At 39.2% G+C, this 16,023-nt stretch overlaps 2 protein-coding genes across 8 annotated transcripts in view; one reads left to right on the top strand and one right to left on the bottom strand.

The window, feature by feature from the left end:
• Positions 1 to 14,889, top strand: part of cyc (basic helix-loop-helix ARNT-like protein cyc) — a 112,291-nt gene extending 97,402 nt beyond the window's left edge. For all 4 annotated transcript variants that reach the window (XM_028171032.2, XM_028171031.2, XM_089732104.1 and 1 more), the window contains 9 exons: positions 170 to 262; positions 340 to 676; positions 1,077 to 1,194; positions 3,775 to 3,984; positions 4,128 to 4,350; positions 5,944 to 6,147; positions 9,439 to 9,554; positions 10,167 to 10,321; positions 11,045 to 14,889. In XM_028171032.2, coding sequence (XP_028026833.2) covers positions 170 to 262; positions 340 to 676; positions 1,077 to 1,194; positions 3,775 to 3,984; positions 4,128 to 4,350; positions 5,944 to 6,147; positions 9,439 to 9,554; positions 10,167 to 10,321; positions 11,045 to 11,341 — 1,753 coding nt within the window. In that variant the 3' untranslated portion in view covers positions 11,342 to 14,889. The remainder of the gene's footprint in view (positions 1 to 169; positions 263 to 339; positions 677 to 1,076; positions 1,195 to 3,774; positions 3,985 to 4,127; positions 4,351 to 5,943; positions 6,148 to 9,438; positions 9,555 to 10,166; positions 10,322 to 11,044) is intronic.
• Positions 14,890 to 15,750: 861 nt separating this feature from the next.
• Positions 15,751 to 16,023, bottom strand: part of asrij (OCIA domain-containing protein asrij) — a 32,511-nt gene continuing 32,238 nt past the window's right edge. For all 4 annotated transcript variants that reach the window (XM_089732203.1, XM_028171049.2, XM_089732196.1 and 1 more), the window contains exon 6: positions 15,751 to 15,975. In XM_089732203.1, the coding sequence (XP_089588329.1) occupies positions 15,882 to 15,975 (94 nt within the window). In that variant the 3' untranslated portion in view covers positions 15,751 to 15,881. The remainder of the gene's footprint in view (positions 15,976 to 16,023) is intronic.

A 16,023-nucleotide genomic window follows, 5' to 3' on the forward strand; every position in this document is an offset into this window, starting at 1 on the left:
TACATGCCCGCTGAGTTTCTTGCCAATTCTTCTCAGGACGGAGGCTAGTTCTTGTGAATTGGCGGTAGTTCTTTTGACGTTCAACAAGTATGTACTTTCATTTATGTTGAATAAAAATTTGTTGATTTGATTTGATTTGATACTGTTAATTACCACATTTGTTAAATAGTGGAACTGGAAGCGCTTATGATGACGACGAAGAAGATTCAAGATCCACAACAACTACAACCACGGCGACCACGCGCGGCACTCCCGACAAGAAGTAAGTCTTCGCACGATCCTGAATATTTACCAACTACATTTGAATCCTTTATCAATACAATAATATGTATTCTGCAGACAAAATCATAGCGAGATCGAAAAACGGCGACGTGATAAAATGAACACTTTTATATCGGAACTGAGCGCCATGATACCGATGTGCGGAGCCATGGCTCGGAAGCTGGACAAGCTGACAGTCCTCCGCATGGCCGTTCAACACTTGAGGACGGTGCGCGGCGCGCTCTCGGCCTGCCCCTTGACGGCCCGGCCCTGTCCCACTTACCTCACTGAGCGAGAACTAAACGCACTGATACTCCAGGCGGCTCACGACTGCTTTTTGCTCGTCGTGGGATGCGATCGCGGCAGGTTACTTTACGTCTCGGCTTCGGTCAAAAATATACTTCATTACGATCAAGTATGTGCACAATTATGTCTAACTTATAACCCTTAATCAGGACTATACAAAAGCGCCGGTGTGTACGTAATATTTGGTTGGTATAAAGAACACTATAAAATATAAGACTGAAGGTATTTATTATACACGACCACCAAAATTCGTAATCATTTCGATTTGGAATGAGAAAGATAATTTATTTCACACGAATTCATTAAGGAAATTAAACGATATTACACAAAAAAGTAGTAATGATAAAGTGACAAACGTGAACAAAAATTTGATATTTAATGGAAGACAGGCTTGTAATAAGTTATGAAGTGAATAAAAAGTGGAAAATACTGTTAGCTTGATTAAGGGTTAACTGAATACTACCAACATTTTAATAACTGTAAATGATGCAAATGGGCTTTAATTTTAGTCGGAACTATTAGGCCAAAGCCTGTTCGACATTTTACATCCAAAGGACGTCGCTAAAGTAAAGGAACAACTATCATCGTCAGACCTTAGTCCACGAGAAAGACTCATCGACGCAAAAAGTGAGTACACAACAAGTGAGACTTCTGACAGGATCACTAAATATTAACTTCTGAGCGTATTTGAATTAATGCACGCTGTCAGAGACCTTCTTAGGAATTTCAACTAATCCATTAATGAAATATTACCATTTGAAAAACGTCGAATTTTCTGTTGAGTATAATATATCATACATATTGCTATAGCTGTCGAATAGAAGCGACTTGGCAGCCCATTTCGTGGCAAATGGTTACCACCGTCTTCGAACTAACGGCCGTCTGGTGTAGTGGTAAGTGACATGGTCACTACACAAGGGGGTTGCGGGTTCGAATCCCGCCAAGGGAAGATATTTGTATGATAAATATAAATGTCTTTTCCAGGGTTATGGATGTATTTTTTTATTTATTTTTTTATTGCTTAGCTGGGTGGACGAGCTCACAGCCCACCTGGTGTTAAGTGGTTACTGGAGCCCATAGACATCTACAACGTAAATGCGCTAATCTCGCAGAAGGAGGCGGTGGGGCGAGTGAGGCAAAGCTCTCCTCACTACGCAGAAACCCGCCGCCGCCGGGCAGGGGGTCGGGACCGGGGTCCCGTCCGTAACCCGGCCCCCTAAGGGCTTCGGGCTCCACCCGCTTTGTGCGGGGAGCAACCTAGGCGTGGGGCGGCGTGGTAGGTCGCGTTCCCCCGACCGCTCCGGGGGAAGGTGTAGCGCGGCGCTATCAATCGGGCTCTTGGCCCGTCGACCGAGGGAACCGGCGGTCGTGTTGCTGGCGGCCGCCGGTCCGGCGTCTGGGGGACGGCGGGATGGATGTAATGTGCACTGCGTAAACCCTGTCCCGCCGTCTCAATAGCTCCGACTGGGTTCCCACCCGGTCCGGGGTAGGGCGCCGGCTGTGAGCGGCAGGAGTTTTTAGTGAGGTTCGACTCCCACATACCCCACCTGCTGTGCGGGTGGGGATCCGGCGATTTTCTCCAGTGGAAAAAAAAAAAAAAAACCCACCTCGAGATATAAGTTCTAAGATCTCAGTATAGTTACAACGGCTACCCCGCCCTTCGAACCGAAACGCATTACTGCTTCACGGCGAAAATAGGCGTGGTGGTGGTACCTACCCGTGCGGACTCCCAAGAGGTCCTACCACCAGTGATTACGCAAATTATAATTTTGCGGGTTTCATTTTTATTACACGATGTTATTCCTTCACCGTGGAAGTCAATCGTGAACATTTGTTGAGTACGTATTTCATTAGAAAAATTGGTACCCGCCTGCGGGATTCGAACACCGGTGCATCGCTACATACGAATGGACCAGACGTCTTATCCTTAAGGCCACAACGACTTCCAAATATATACTAAATATATGTATGTGTATAATAAAAATCTTACATTTATTTCCGTTATCTGGTACCTGTAACACAAGTTCTTTACGAACTTATCACGGGATCAGTTAACGTGGCGTTAAAAAAAAAAAAGATGCCACAGCCACAGCTGGGTCGCTGCCTTAGTGTAAAATATCTACCTTATCAATTTGGCAATCTCAGTCGCGTACGACTGACATTTTTCAAACTATTGGGGCCCGTTACTCATACCTTAGCCATGTCGGACACCTTGTTATCCAGTTGTTTTATTATAAATAGGTACATAAAATATAACCAAAACATTGTAGTGTTCTTTAAGTGTCGGTACGGAATTTTAAAATAAAATAGTTTATTTGTTAGTCCGGCGTTAGTCCGGCATTATTATGTGAGGAGGAACCATCAAGACATCTAGATAGTAGGGATGAAATTCAAAACGGCGACTAGCGTTGGTACACGAAGTTTGTCCCATACCAAACAGTTCTTCCTAGATATGGTAGGTAGAACAGACAGCGATCCACGTTGATATGAACGGCAGGTCTCTGGGGAGGCTCGAATGGAAGCAGCTGGTATTTATGATAGTCGACCTTGAACTAGAGGTGAGACGGAACTACTTCACGAGTATGGTTTGCAACTTGTTCGGTTTATGCTCAAATACTTCGAGTTAAGTTGCCTAAGTAGATACTACATAAGGTCATCGGCAATTCGTCCGAATATGTCGGTTACTATTGTTCTTCTGCAAATCTCCTTGTTTCTGATTCGGTCGCGCAGCGAAATCCTAACCTTAATCCTCTCTATTGCTCATTGGTTCACTTTCAGTTTTCTAAAAAAGGCCATTGTAAGCAGCTACGACGGAGATTCGAAGATCTCTTTCTCTTTTCTGTGCTATTAATTAAGTAGGTATTCTAATTTAATGAAAATCAGTTAGAGTAGAGATACGAGGCCGAGGCAACCATGCGCATGTACGATTATTTCATTGAAGAAGTAGATAGATAGGTTTTACACACTTATAATAGTATTTATCACCAAATGAGAGAAACTCTGTAAAAACTTAAATATAGTCATTAATATTCTGAAGAATTATGTTATACATATAAACTAGCTAACAGCAACAAAATAAGACCTTTGGCTCGATGCTTCCCTTGCATTATTTAATAAAAATCACTTAACTTTTCTATATGAAGTACAATACAATGAATGCTTTACTTTGCTTGTTCGTTTACTCATTGTCTATAAAATTATTTGTAGCGATGTTGCCATTGAAAGCGGACGTAGTAGCCGGCGCGTCCAGGTTCGGTCCGGGGGCACGTCGGTCGTTCTTCTGTCGGATCAAGTGCAAATTAGACACAGAAGAAGTCGAAACTCCCCCGCAGCCAGTCAAGGAGGAGGTGGAGCCGGTGGCCAAGATGCGGAAGAAACACTCTCACGAGAAAAAATACTGCGTCGTGCAATGCACAGGTAAACACTCATTCTCCATTGCTATGCTGATGCGGCTCTGCGCTGCACGCGATCTTTCGCTGAGCGAAGCTTATTTAAGCGAACTTTATTTTGTTAATAAAGCTATTGACCGCAAAACTAGGCTTAATTAGCCCATTCTTTAGGTTATTTAAAATCGTGGGCGCCAACGAAGATGTGTGACGGTGCCAGTGCGGAAGGGGGAGAGGAGAGTGAAGCGTGCAACATGTCGTGTCTAGTGGCAGTGGGCCGAACCTTGGGTGATTTAGCTCCCACCACGAACTCTCCGACATCCATGCCTCAAACCAGACACCTGCAATACGTCTCACGACACGCTACCGACGGGAAATTCTTATTTGTTGATCAGCGGTGAGTTTTCTACTAATTTAAAACAAATAGCGTACATGAATAGGACATTTACAGGAAAATTTAAGTGGTGATAGGCAATGTATAATAGCCGGCAAACTTCTTGAGCATTTGTTGACGTAGTGGGGGTAAGTTCGCGCATGGTACACTCACGTGCAAAAACATTATTTACTCTGCGTCATAATGCTATTAAATTATTAAAATCAACATATGTATTTATTTATATATTTATTAGAACATCAACAAAAATTAGAAGTTAATAATTGTAATAATTTAATCATGGGGTAAAATAGATATTCCTTCTATTAAGTCAAAACTAGAGCTGTTGCCAGGTCTTGGTTCAGTTGAAGCAAAGCTGGTATTTGTATATTTTTTTCGTTATCATAATCTTGACCATCATCATCATCACTGTTTTCATCACCCGAGTCAACTCGGTCGGTTCGGTCTTCTTTTTTGTTTATAATTAATTATTTTTTTAAAAATATTCGATTCGTAGTAATCGAATATAACTTTTTTCAATTACCAGCTTCCGATTATTTTCTGTTTTTTTTTTCTCCATCTGAAGCTTCTTTCATAATTCGTCATAAACTTCATTCCGAGCCATTCAAATTTATATCTTCTTTAAATTTTTCGAAGCCTTTCTACGGTACGAAGTTTCGCTGCTTGTTATGTAGTTATTAAGATTACATCTTTTTATTACAGATTGAACGAAACTATCCATTCCGGTAACTTTCTTCTTCCCTGATCTTTTCTTACTCGGAGTCCGAAACACGGCGAGCAAGCCGGAGCCTTTAGCTTCGTTAATAATGCACCTCACAGTACTCACTGATGTTTTTGTTGCTTCCGAAGTCTGTTTTACTTTTTCCATATCATTCTTCCCCTGTTTTATAATGAAGCAATATACGTCTTAGACACTTTTTTCTACCCTTTCTTTTGAATACTACACCAGTTTGTCGCGGCATAGTGTATTTTTTATAAAAAATCAACAAACACTCAACAAATAGCAATGGCAACAAAGTCAACAAGCAATTATAACAAATAACTTAACGATTAATAACGATAGACTTTTCACTGTACGCAAGCGTACTTTTGGGAGAAAGCGGAACGAGGGCGCGGTGCGGGACGCAAGGTTCTACTGATCTACCAATAACGCGCTCGATACGATTTCCCCTGCCGTCGGGCCTCACCCTCACCACCAAAGTGATCTAAAATTCGGTTCTGCGCAGTCAAGGTCATTTGCTCAAGAAGTTTGCCGGTTACTATAATATTATTATGTTTTATCTAATCTTCTGTATAACTAAGTGTAAATAGGCTTTTTTGTTGTAGTCCTTGTAGGCAGACGAGCACACGGCCCACCTGATGGTGAGTGGTTACCGTCGCCCATGGACCCCAGCAATGCCAGGGGCAGAGCTAGGCCACTGCCTACCGCTTAAATTGAGTAATAGGCTTAATATTGAGTAATACTTTGTGTTATTTCTGCAAAAATAGATATAAGTTCGACCATAAATACATAGATAGCATTGTTTCTCACTAAACATTAGTACTAATTCTAAAATTAGAGCACGCATTGTCCAAAACGTGTCTCGTATATTCCAGGGTGACCCTCGCGCTAGGATTCTTGCCCCAGGAGCTGCTGGGCACTAGTCTATACGAGTACGTGCACGGGCCGGAGCTGAGCGCCGTGGCCCGCACGCACAAGGCCGCGCTGCTGCAGCGCGACGCGCTCCACACCCCGCCCTACTGCTTCCGCAGGAAGAACGGCTCGATGGCCAGAATACAAACCCACTTCAAACCGTTCAAGTACGTGTGATACATACATAGCCTGCGAACAGAACAGAAAAAAAAAAAACAGTTACTTAAGTACTATTTCCTCCTCAGTTTATATCTATTTACTTTTTTGAAGTGAAACTTCTTTAGAATCGTTGTGATTTCAAACTCGATGAAACGAAAAAATAAGTCCATAGAGACACAAACACATAAATGTATAGGATTCAGCCGCCGAGAGAATGAGATAGAACAAATTAGACGTTCTCAGTGTAGTATTTTTTTTAATACAGCGCCATCTATGAGATTTTTTAATACTAACGTGTGTATGAAACCTCTTGTAGTGAATTTTTATTTAGGATTATACGTGAAGTTAAAATATCAATTCACAGACTTCATACTATAAATACCTCATACTATAAAAGATGATTTACAATTATTTACTAATGACAAAATTTTACATAATATACTTAGACATTTAGGATAATTGTATTTTAATTTTTGAAGGTTTCACTTCTACCACGCGTGAATAGCACACATGTTTTTTTTTTGTTTTTTGAAGTGAAAACTTCTTTAGAATCGTTGTGATTTCAAACCGGATGCAACGGAAAAACGACAGGTAAGAGACACAAATACAAAAATGTGTAGGATGAAGCCAGCAAAGAATGAGACAGAAATATACATACTATTTAATACAGCGCCATCTGTGAGATTTTTTAATACTAACGTGTGTATGAAAGCTCTTGTAGTGAATTTTAATTTAGGATTATACGTGAAATTAAAATATCAATTCACAGAGGGCGCTACCTTACAATTATTTACTAATGACAAAATTTTACATATACTTAAGACGTTTAGGATAATTGTATTTTAATTTTGGAAGGTTTCACTTCTACCACGTGTGAATCGCACACATGTATTTTTTTTTTTTACTGGTGTTAGGACCTCTTGTGAGTCCGCACTGGTAGGTACCACCACCCTGACTATTTCTGCCGTGAAGCAGTAATGCGTTTCGGTTTGAAGGGCGAGGCAGCCGTTGTAACTATATTGAAACCTTAGAACTTATATCTCAAGGTGGATGGCACATTTACGTTGTAGATGTCTATGGGCTCCAATAACCACTTAAAACCAGGTTGGCTATGAGCTCGTCCATCCATCTAAGCAATAAATAAAAAAGTTAATAACGAAACCACAAAAAAATGAAATACATTAGAGAATCGGAATTTTGAGCTTGAGCTGCGATTATGAAAATTATGGCTGGATTTCGATCATTGGATGAGCACTAGTTAAAAGTAAATGCCGTGATGTTTAACAACTGCATTTCGGCTTGCGGCCTGGAAACATTACCCCTTATACATAGGTACGTTCGAGCGATTACAGTGACGCGGTCGTCCCTCACCTCTATATTTTGCATTCCCGATATACATTATTAAAATAACATTTTTTATATACCTAGTCTCTCAAACTAATACATACATAAATATATGAGTATACAAAAAACCCGAACAAAATATACTTTCCCTTTGTAACACTCTGGTAAGAATGAATTCCTTAACTAAACTTGTTGTCATATGTTTTTTATAAACTAGTGGATTCCGGTCACGTTTGACTTGTGACTATCACCGCTTATTTCCTCCCGCATTAGGAGGAGAAATATCACACTCCCGATCACCCTCTTCGGCCAACCTATACCCTGGACCAGGAACGTCAAGTACCTAGGAGTCACCCTGGATGCATCCATGACATTCCGCCCGCATATAAAAACAGTCCGTGACCATGCCGCATTTATTCTCGGCAGACTCTATCCCATGACCTGTAAGCGGAGTACAATGTCCCTTCGGAACAAGGTGACACTTTACAAAACTTGCATAAGGCCCGTCATGACTTACGCGAGTGTGGTGTTCGCTCACGCGGCCCGCACACACATAGACACCCTCCAATCCCTACAATCCCGCTTTTGCAGGTTAGCCGTCGGGGCTCCGTGGTTCGTGAGGAACGTCGACCTACACGACGACCTGGGCTTCGAATCGATCCGCAAACACATGAAGTCAGTGTCGGAACGTTACTTCGATAAGGCTATGCGTCATGATAATCGCCTTATCGTTGCCGCCGCAGATTACTCCGCGAATCCTGATCACGCAGGAGCAAGTCACCGTCGTCGCCCTAGACACGTCCTTACGGATTCATAAGATTCAATAACTCTTGCATTAGATACCTTCAGCTCTAACACTAGGAGCAGGCTGAGGAACCCCGGTAACCGTACTCGTCGAACTCGACAAAGAAGTCGACGTGCAACCTAACCCATGCATCAGCCCGCTGAGTTTCTCGCCGGATCTTCTCAGTGGGTCGCGATTCCGATCCGGTAGTAGATTCATTCGCGAAGCAATTGCTCTTGAGTTGTTAGGTCTCTTTCGGAGGCGCTCGGGCAGTTGTTAGCAAATCCCACCCCTCCTGGCTGACCCTTTGCTCGCCCACCTGTCCTGGTGAAGCTGGAAATGCCTCCGGGCCACCATTAATCTTTCAATCATAAAAAAAAAAGTTGTGACTATCAGAATCTCTAATTGATTAATGAGTAAAATCGATTCCTTGAAACCACTCGCGCGTCACCTGTGGTACGTCGATGGTACTATGACACAAACCTTCCTGAGTGCCAATAGATATGCCCGAAGCCCTAAGTCTTCATTTAACACCCTTTTCACCGTGGTTCTGCTTAACCCCATCTGAAGGGCCAACAGTTTCTGCTTACGTTTGGGATTTCTTTGAATTCGCGCCTTCACAGCTTTTATCACTGCTGGAGTCCTAACAGACCGAGGGCGACCACTTCTTGACCTGTCATCTACACTAGAGCCTTCATTGTATCGTTTGATGGTACGATAAACGAATCTTTTGGTTATATTCAAATTTTTCAGTATGTTAAAAATTTGAATTGGCGCGTAACCGCAACGATGCAACGCAATAATTGCAACACGGTCTTCTTTAAGCGTCCACTCCATATTTAAAAATGAGTAAAATTCTAAAAGTATACATTTTTATTTTCATGAACAATTCGAAATTCGAATTCAATAAACTTTTTTGTGGCCAGCATTCTAAAAGAAAAGTTTTTACTGTGTGACAATACTTATGACCTGACTAGTTATATACATTGTGCACAACGAAAAGGGGATACTAGGAAATCTACAAACAAAAATAGCATTATATAATAATAAAACTACTCCATACTCGAATATCTTTGTTATTAAACTATAACCTATATACCACGTCATTAAGATTATTATTTCTTCTGCATTATGTAATTCATTTCTTTTAAAAATGTGTCTTCGTTTTCAGAAATCCGTGGACGAAAGACGTCGAGTGCTTAGTGGCCAACAACACCGTCGTGTCGGAGTCCCAGGTGTCGCTGCAGCAAGACATGACGCAAGCAGCGTTTGATGTTTACAAGCAAAGTAAATTCAATTGTTCAATTATTAAAAAAAAAATACAATTGTTTAATTTCTGAACGTCAAAATGTCAGCGAGCGACGTCCGCCATGACACCAACTCTCTTTCAAATTCAGCCGCCAAAAGAAACGCATCAATTTTATATTTCTCTTATATTAAGTCTCAATTTGTCAGATAAGGATAAAATAAATATCTCATAACAATAAACACAGCCCATGTTCATTTACTAACAACTCAACACAATACATTACATTTCTAGGATTTAGGATTGGAAAGAACTCAAGAGCTAGGTCATGATAATTTAACCGGGTGTAGAATAGAAATATATAGCGCATAGAATCCAGCTAAACATGAGATCGAAATATCACTTGGATTGTGATAATGGTTATCCTTCAGAATAGAAAACATGACATTGATTCCTGGTAGAGATTGACAGGTCGGTGATACCTGACAATGTCACCGATTGTTCATCGAAAAAAGGATTATAAATGATTAAGTGTTAATGTTTGTAACTATGTCGATTATAAGAAAGTTATTTTATTAGATATAACATTAAAGAAATATCGTCGAGATATGACGTTGCGTCAGTAATGCTGCAGTGGTCTCGTGGGCTTTCAGAATCGGACGTCGAGATGCAGCGCCTCATAGACTCGCAAGTCGAGTCCCATAAGATCGGCAGCGCCATCGCCGAGGAGGCTCTGCGGCGGTCGTCGACTGATTACTCGCCCGACCTGCCGACCGAGTTGCTGCAAGACGCCGTCTTCAGTCAGCAGGTTAGTCGCTTAAAGGGTTACAGTGGTTAAAAAAACGCTTTATCGAGTTTTCTTGTGTCTATTAATTCTCATACGTTGGCAAATAAGCAAGTGGTAAAAATTCAACTGTTGCCCACGTTATTATCAATGTTAGTAGATTATTGGGAGGACGTCAACAGTGAATAATATTATGTTACGTACCAATGATATTCAGATAACTCAAAACATAGTGGATACACGCCGTGATCGAATCTACGAGTTCTAGCATCAGAGACATCTATGATGATGACAACTAGAAGCAACTTTATTTTACAAATCTTTAAAGAATCATTTTTGCAGTTATTGACGTTACAAATACCACTATCAGATGAGTTTTCCCTCACTGTTTTGATTTTTGAGGGTTTGTGATTTTCAATGCACGAGTAGATTTACACGGCCGCGATCTAAGAAGATGAGAACGTGGCGAGAAGGTACCACCACCCCGCCTATTTCTGCCGTGAAGCAGTAATGCGTTTCGATCTGAAGGGTGGGCAGCCGTTGTAACTATACTTACTGAGACCTTAGAATTTATGTCTCAAGGTGGGTGGCGCATTTACGTTGTGGATGTCTATGGGCTTTAGTAACCACTTAATACCAGGTGGGCTGTGAGCTCGTCCACCCACCTAATCAATAAAAAAATTCAATTTTAGATTATTTCTAAAAGTTTTTGTACGCATAACACATATTAATAATATCACTGAACAGTTTTCTCCGCTGCAAGTTGCGCTAGTGGACAACATCCTCGGGACCGACAGTAGCACTTCAAATCAGGTTCGCAACAACGTGCCCCTGAGTTCAGTGAGCTCCATCAGCCCGCCGGCGCCGTCGGTGGGAGAGACGACTCTGTGCGACACCCCCCCGCCGCCCTCCCCCCCGCTGCCGCCCCTGGTCATGGACGGCAACGGTGAAGCAGCAATGGCAGTCATCATGAGTCTTCTAGAAGCGGACGCAGGTCTCGGAGGGCCGATCAATTTTTCAGGTCTTCCTTGGCCTTTGCCCTGAATTGCCAAACTTGCCAATTTAAATAATTGGCGATGGAAAGCTGTTGCGGACGTACTTATGCAGAAAGGACTCCCACAGTCCATGTAGGTACATAGGGTATGGTTTCTATAAACAAACCGATAAATATCATGTAGTCTCAGTTACTTACATCTTATGCCTAATTTTATTTTATTTACTAAAGTTTATATTAAGGATTAATTGTGGGTTTGCATTTTCGCTGTAACTGCGTCCGAGTGGTCTATGATTCAAGATTTCTTTTCAAGTTTTCAGGAGAAGTGTACACGGATTTTTTTTTATTAAAATCGGACGAAACTTTCGAGATAATTTATTTATTACGCGAAGTTATTCAAAGAGACCACTTTTGAATTTTGACCTCACTCATCACTTTTGAATCGACGCTCTGCTCGATTTTAAATGTTTTTTTTTTAAATAAAACAATCTTAGACCACTAGCTTCACCGTCGTCAATTATTACTTTATAAAGTAGCTTCAATACGGATGTTAATGTTTTTGTAAAATATCAGTATACTAAGAGAAATGTTTAAGAATTAGAAAATTTAGGTGTATCTGACATCTTATAGATATTGATCGTATTGGAAAGTATTGTTTAAACCGATATTCAAAATAATACCAAAGCTTAAAGTATACATGTAAAGCTCCCAGCAATTTCTAAGATTGTTTTTACTAAAACAAATGATAAGGTCACTGTCGTTAATGACATTAGTGCAATAACATATTTGAGAGACCTTTTAATAGTTATTCGTCTACGCCTGATACTATAGCAGTTACAATATGCATACTATAAGTCTATTACTGTTCATTTAACTTAATTAGTTAGTGGTTGTGGCTGTTTTTCATTTGACAATATCTAAAATAAAGTATGTTTTGTATAGATCAATTATTTTTAAATACGGTGTAAGGGTTCAGTGACCAAAGTCGCAAAGGGAATAAAGTACTAACTCATATTAAATAAATAGCAAAAAACCGAGGAAAAGTGACTGCGATCTGGCCACAAATCAGGAGTCCCTGTATGTTCCTATGGGAACTAGAAACTGATAATATACGTGTTTATACAGTTAAATAAATACCTATACCGAAGTTCGACACCCAGACAAACAGAAAACGATTTTTTCTAACTTTTGCGCCACCGAGTCTGACGGACTGGGGCATTGGGATACAACATTAATTGTTCACAAGTATAGTTGTTAGAAATACGATTTTATTAATAATTAATAAACTGTGCCATTGAATTTCATTGAGAGAAATCTCTCGTTTCTTCTTTTTTTCATGTCAATTGGCTCATTTGTTAGATTATAAATGGAGCGGAATGAAATGAAGTTCGTTTCTTTGAAATCGTTAACCATTGGGATGAACTCAAACGAATTGAATATAATCTACCAGTAATATTTTAGAAATTTTCTGAGATTTTTTGGAAGAACCTGAGGTGCCAGTCCAGCGGCTTTAGTTTATCTCCCACTTGTACACTTACACAGATACCAAACAGTTGATAAACCACCAATATAACTCGTTTAGGCCTGAATAAACTTTAAATTAACAAAGAAAGTAATTGACAAAATTTCCTCTCGTGTTCCCGCCAAAAAGCCTACAGTCCCCTCGGACAAAGTAAGAACGACTGGAAACATATTTCTTGAGTTCGTGGATAGGGAATGAATCAAGAGTCCGTGAAAACATATGAGCCACATTAGAATTGAACGAAAATGACAAAAACCAGTGTGTGAAATCTAGAAAGAATTTACTAATGTAATTGTTTAGAATAATCTTTTTTTTAATTGTCTTTGAAGGGACTCAAAGTGGTTGAGGTGTCTTTTACTATGCAATCTAATATTTTTTTAGTGCGAGGTAGATAAAATATACTTATGTTAAGTTTGAAAATGTTATTATAAACTAGTTAATAACAACGTAATATTATTAAATATATAAATAATAATATACAGTAGTTTATTTTGTTTTAAAAAGTAATATAATTAAAAAAAGGGCTTTTAAATCCGTAGAATTTAGTATCAAAGCGAGTTGATTTTGTTTATCTTTATTTTATTAAATTCATGGTCACATGAACTTACCTATTGGCTAACTTGATTTTAAACATAATATCATAGTGTCAATTATATAGTAATATAATATCTAACTATTAACTTTCAAATCATAATTATGTTTTAAGCATTTTTAAATGCTATATTTAAAACTACATTGAATTCAAATCGCTACTTTTTGAGGAGTATTAAGTTTCTACGGATTTATAAATTTACACAATTTTTTAAGCAGATATTTAAAAAATGTGCAATCAATATGTAACTTTTATTAAAGTTAATTAATGTGCAATTACTATTAGGAATATACTATATGCGTATACTAATAAAATGTAGTTAGGTATTTCATAATCTCTGTGGTTTATTATTATTAGATGTACTGTAGTGTTTTTACCGTAGCCTATTGGCGTGTGTAATGCCAGGAGTCTACTTGTTATGAATAGTGGTGAGAACTAAACCATGATTTATTTATGTCCCAATTTAGTTATATCTGAGCGCGTAATAAAAGTGCACTTGATTATAAAGTGCTAGGGCCAAATAAATAAATTGGATACTTTTTTGAACAGTTTATTAATTAATAATTTCTATTACATATCATTTGTAAAAATATTAAACATCTACTTGGGAATAAAGTTTTACTTCGAATTCGGCTGTCATGTGAAAACCTAGCCTTAGTGTTTTTACCTATTCTCATAACATATTAATCCTTTAATCTACAGTCGTTTATTTTATACTGCTTATAAATTCAGTCACGTCAGTTCTATATTCTATGCATCTACCTATTACTGAAAATTACAAAATGTTCATTATTACAAATTTCTAAACATGACATACGTACTCGATCCGCATCTGTTCAGTAGTTTCAATGCCAGTTCGGTTCTGACCTGAAGCGATTTAATGATAAGGTACATGTACATACATATTATTTATATAAAGTTTAGTTTCAACGGAGAAATTGACTCGACAAAAATTCTTCAACCCTGATCAGTGTTACTACTAAGCTTAATTACTGGTTTTTTTTTTACTAACTGGTAAAGCATCTGATGCTATGTAGCTTTAAAAAATGGATCATATATTGGATATAGAAGACAGCTGCTGCAGTTTTGTACGGGGTGTGATGTTACTAGATCTTTTATTTGTCTATATTTGAATCAATTCGTGATATAAAAAACTGGTTTCATTTTGGAAATCTTTCACATCGAATCTATGATCGATGATCTTTCATAATAATATTTTATTGTTTGTAATATAAAAGATATTGTTTATTTATTTTAATAGTTTAACGAGTTTAATCATATTTTATAGGTTAGGTTTTTTTTTGTTTGGAAACTTTATTTTGCAAAATAAGAATATTTGCACTCAATTTAATTGGATTGCATTTAAGATTGGTATGTTGTATATAAGGTCATTGGATTGACTATTAAAGGTTTACCTATATTAGTTATTAAAAAGTTTTCATTGTATGTTAATTAATCTAGCAATAAATAAATTATTATGGCAACACCTTTTATTTTTCTAATCATTTTTATATATAGGTATTTGCCACTTTTGTGAGCTACGTAACATAATGATTTTTTTTTTAAATAAAAAACATTCAGTTTTTTAAAGCGCTCTTCACAGTTCGTAGTGTTATGGTAGGCCACTGAATTTCTTGTCGGATCCTCTCAGTAGGTCGCGTTTTCGATCTGGTAGATTCTGCAAAAACACTGCTCTTGCTAGGGTTTAGCAACACCTACGGTTTGAGCCCCGAGAGCTCAATCCGGCTAGGGTAACCTTGATATAGCCTCACAAGGCTATCAGCATAGGTAGGGAAAAAGTGTTATGGTGGACCCTCCGACTCCAAGTGATCGTGGCGCGTTCGGTACTTCGATATACAGGGGCAGTTTGGGATTGAAAAACGGAGTTTTCAAGGCGTCATTAATAGCTTGTATATAGCGACGGCAAACCTAGGTATAGTCCCGCAAAATACGGCGGCTGAGCTTATATAACAGATCGGAATCTAGTTTATTATCATCAGATCCTTTACGTTCTCCCACCTGTATAGTTTGCCGACTATAACACCTTAAAACCAAGAACGTCTTGTGTTTACATGCTCACGGCTCGCCTGGTGTGGTCTTTACCGGAGTCCACAGATATGAAAATGTGTCGCCTTCCTCTCCGAGACACGGGATCGAAGTCTTGGTTGCATTGTACAATGGCAGTCTCGACTTTCGAACAGGAACGCGGCATAAATAGGCAAGATGGTAGATCGTACCCGTGCTGCATTACAGAATCATTACCAGCAGTAGACGCCCATTACTGCCCAGTCTTGGATTCACACAGGAGTCACATCGTACATAGTATTCAAAAAACAAAACAACACAAGTTAACTACTTTATTTTATTTTCAACAATTTTAGTTATGAACATATCTGAAAAAACTATTCAACCGGCGTGCCCGTGTGGACAACATCACGGACCGCGCGCGTGTATTAAATTAGCTAAGACAACTGTGTCATTCCATCGTGTCGCCATATTTGTTGGTGGCGGGCGGAGGGGAAGGGGAGGGTTGAGGTCTAGTGACCGGAGGCGCCGCGTTCGGGTCCAATCTGAAATAAATTCATTATAATCACAAAACTTCCTCAATCATTTTAATC

The sequence above is a fragment of the Bombyx mandarina genome, chromosome 01, assembly GCF_030267445.1.
Source record: "Bombyx mandarina strain Sakado chromosome 01, ASM3026744v2".
Classification (NCBI taxonomy): Eukaryota; Metazoa; Arthropoda; class Insecta; order Lepidoptera; family Bombycidae; genus Bombyx; species Bombyx mandarina.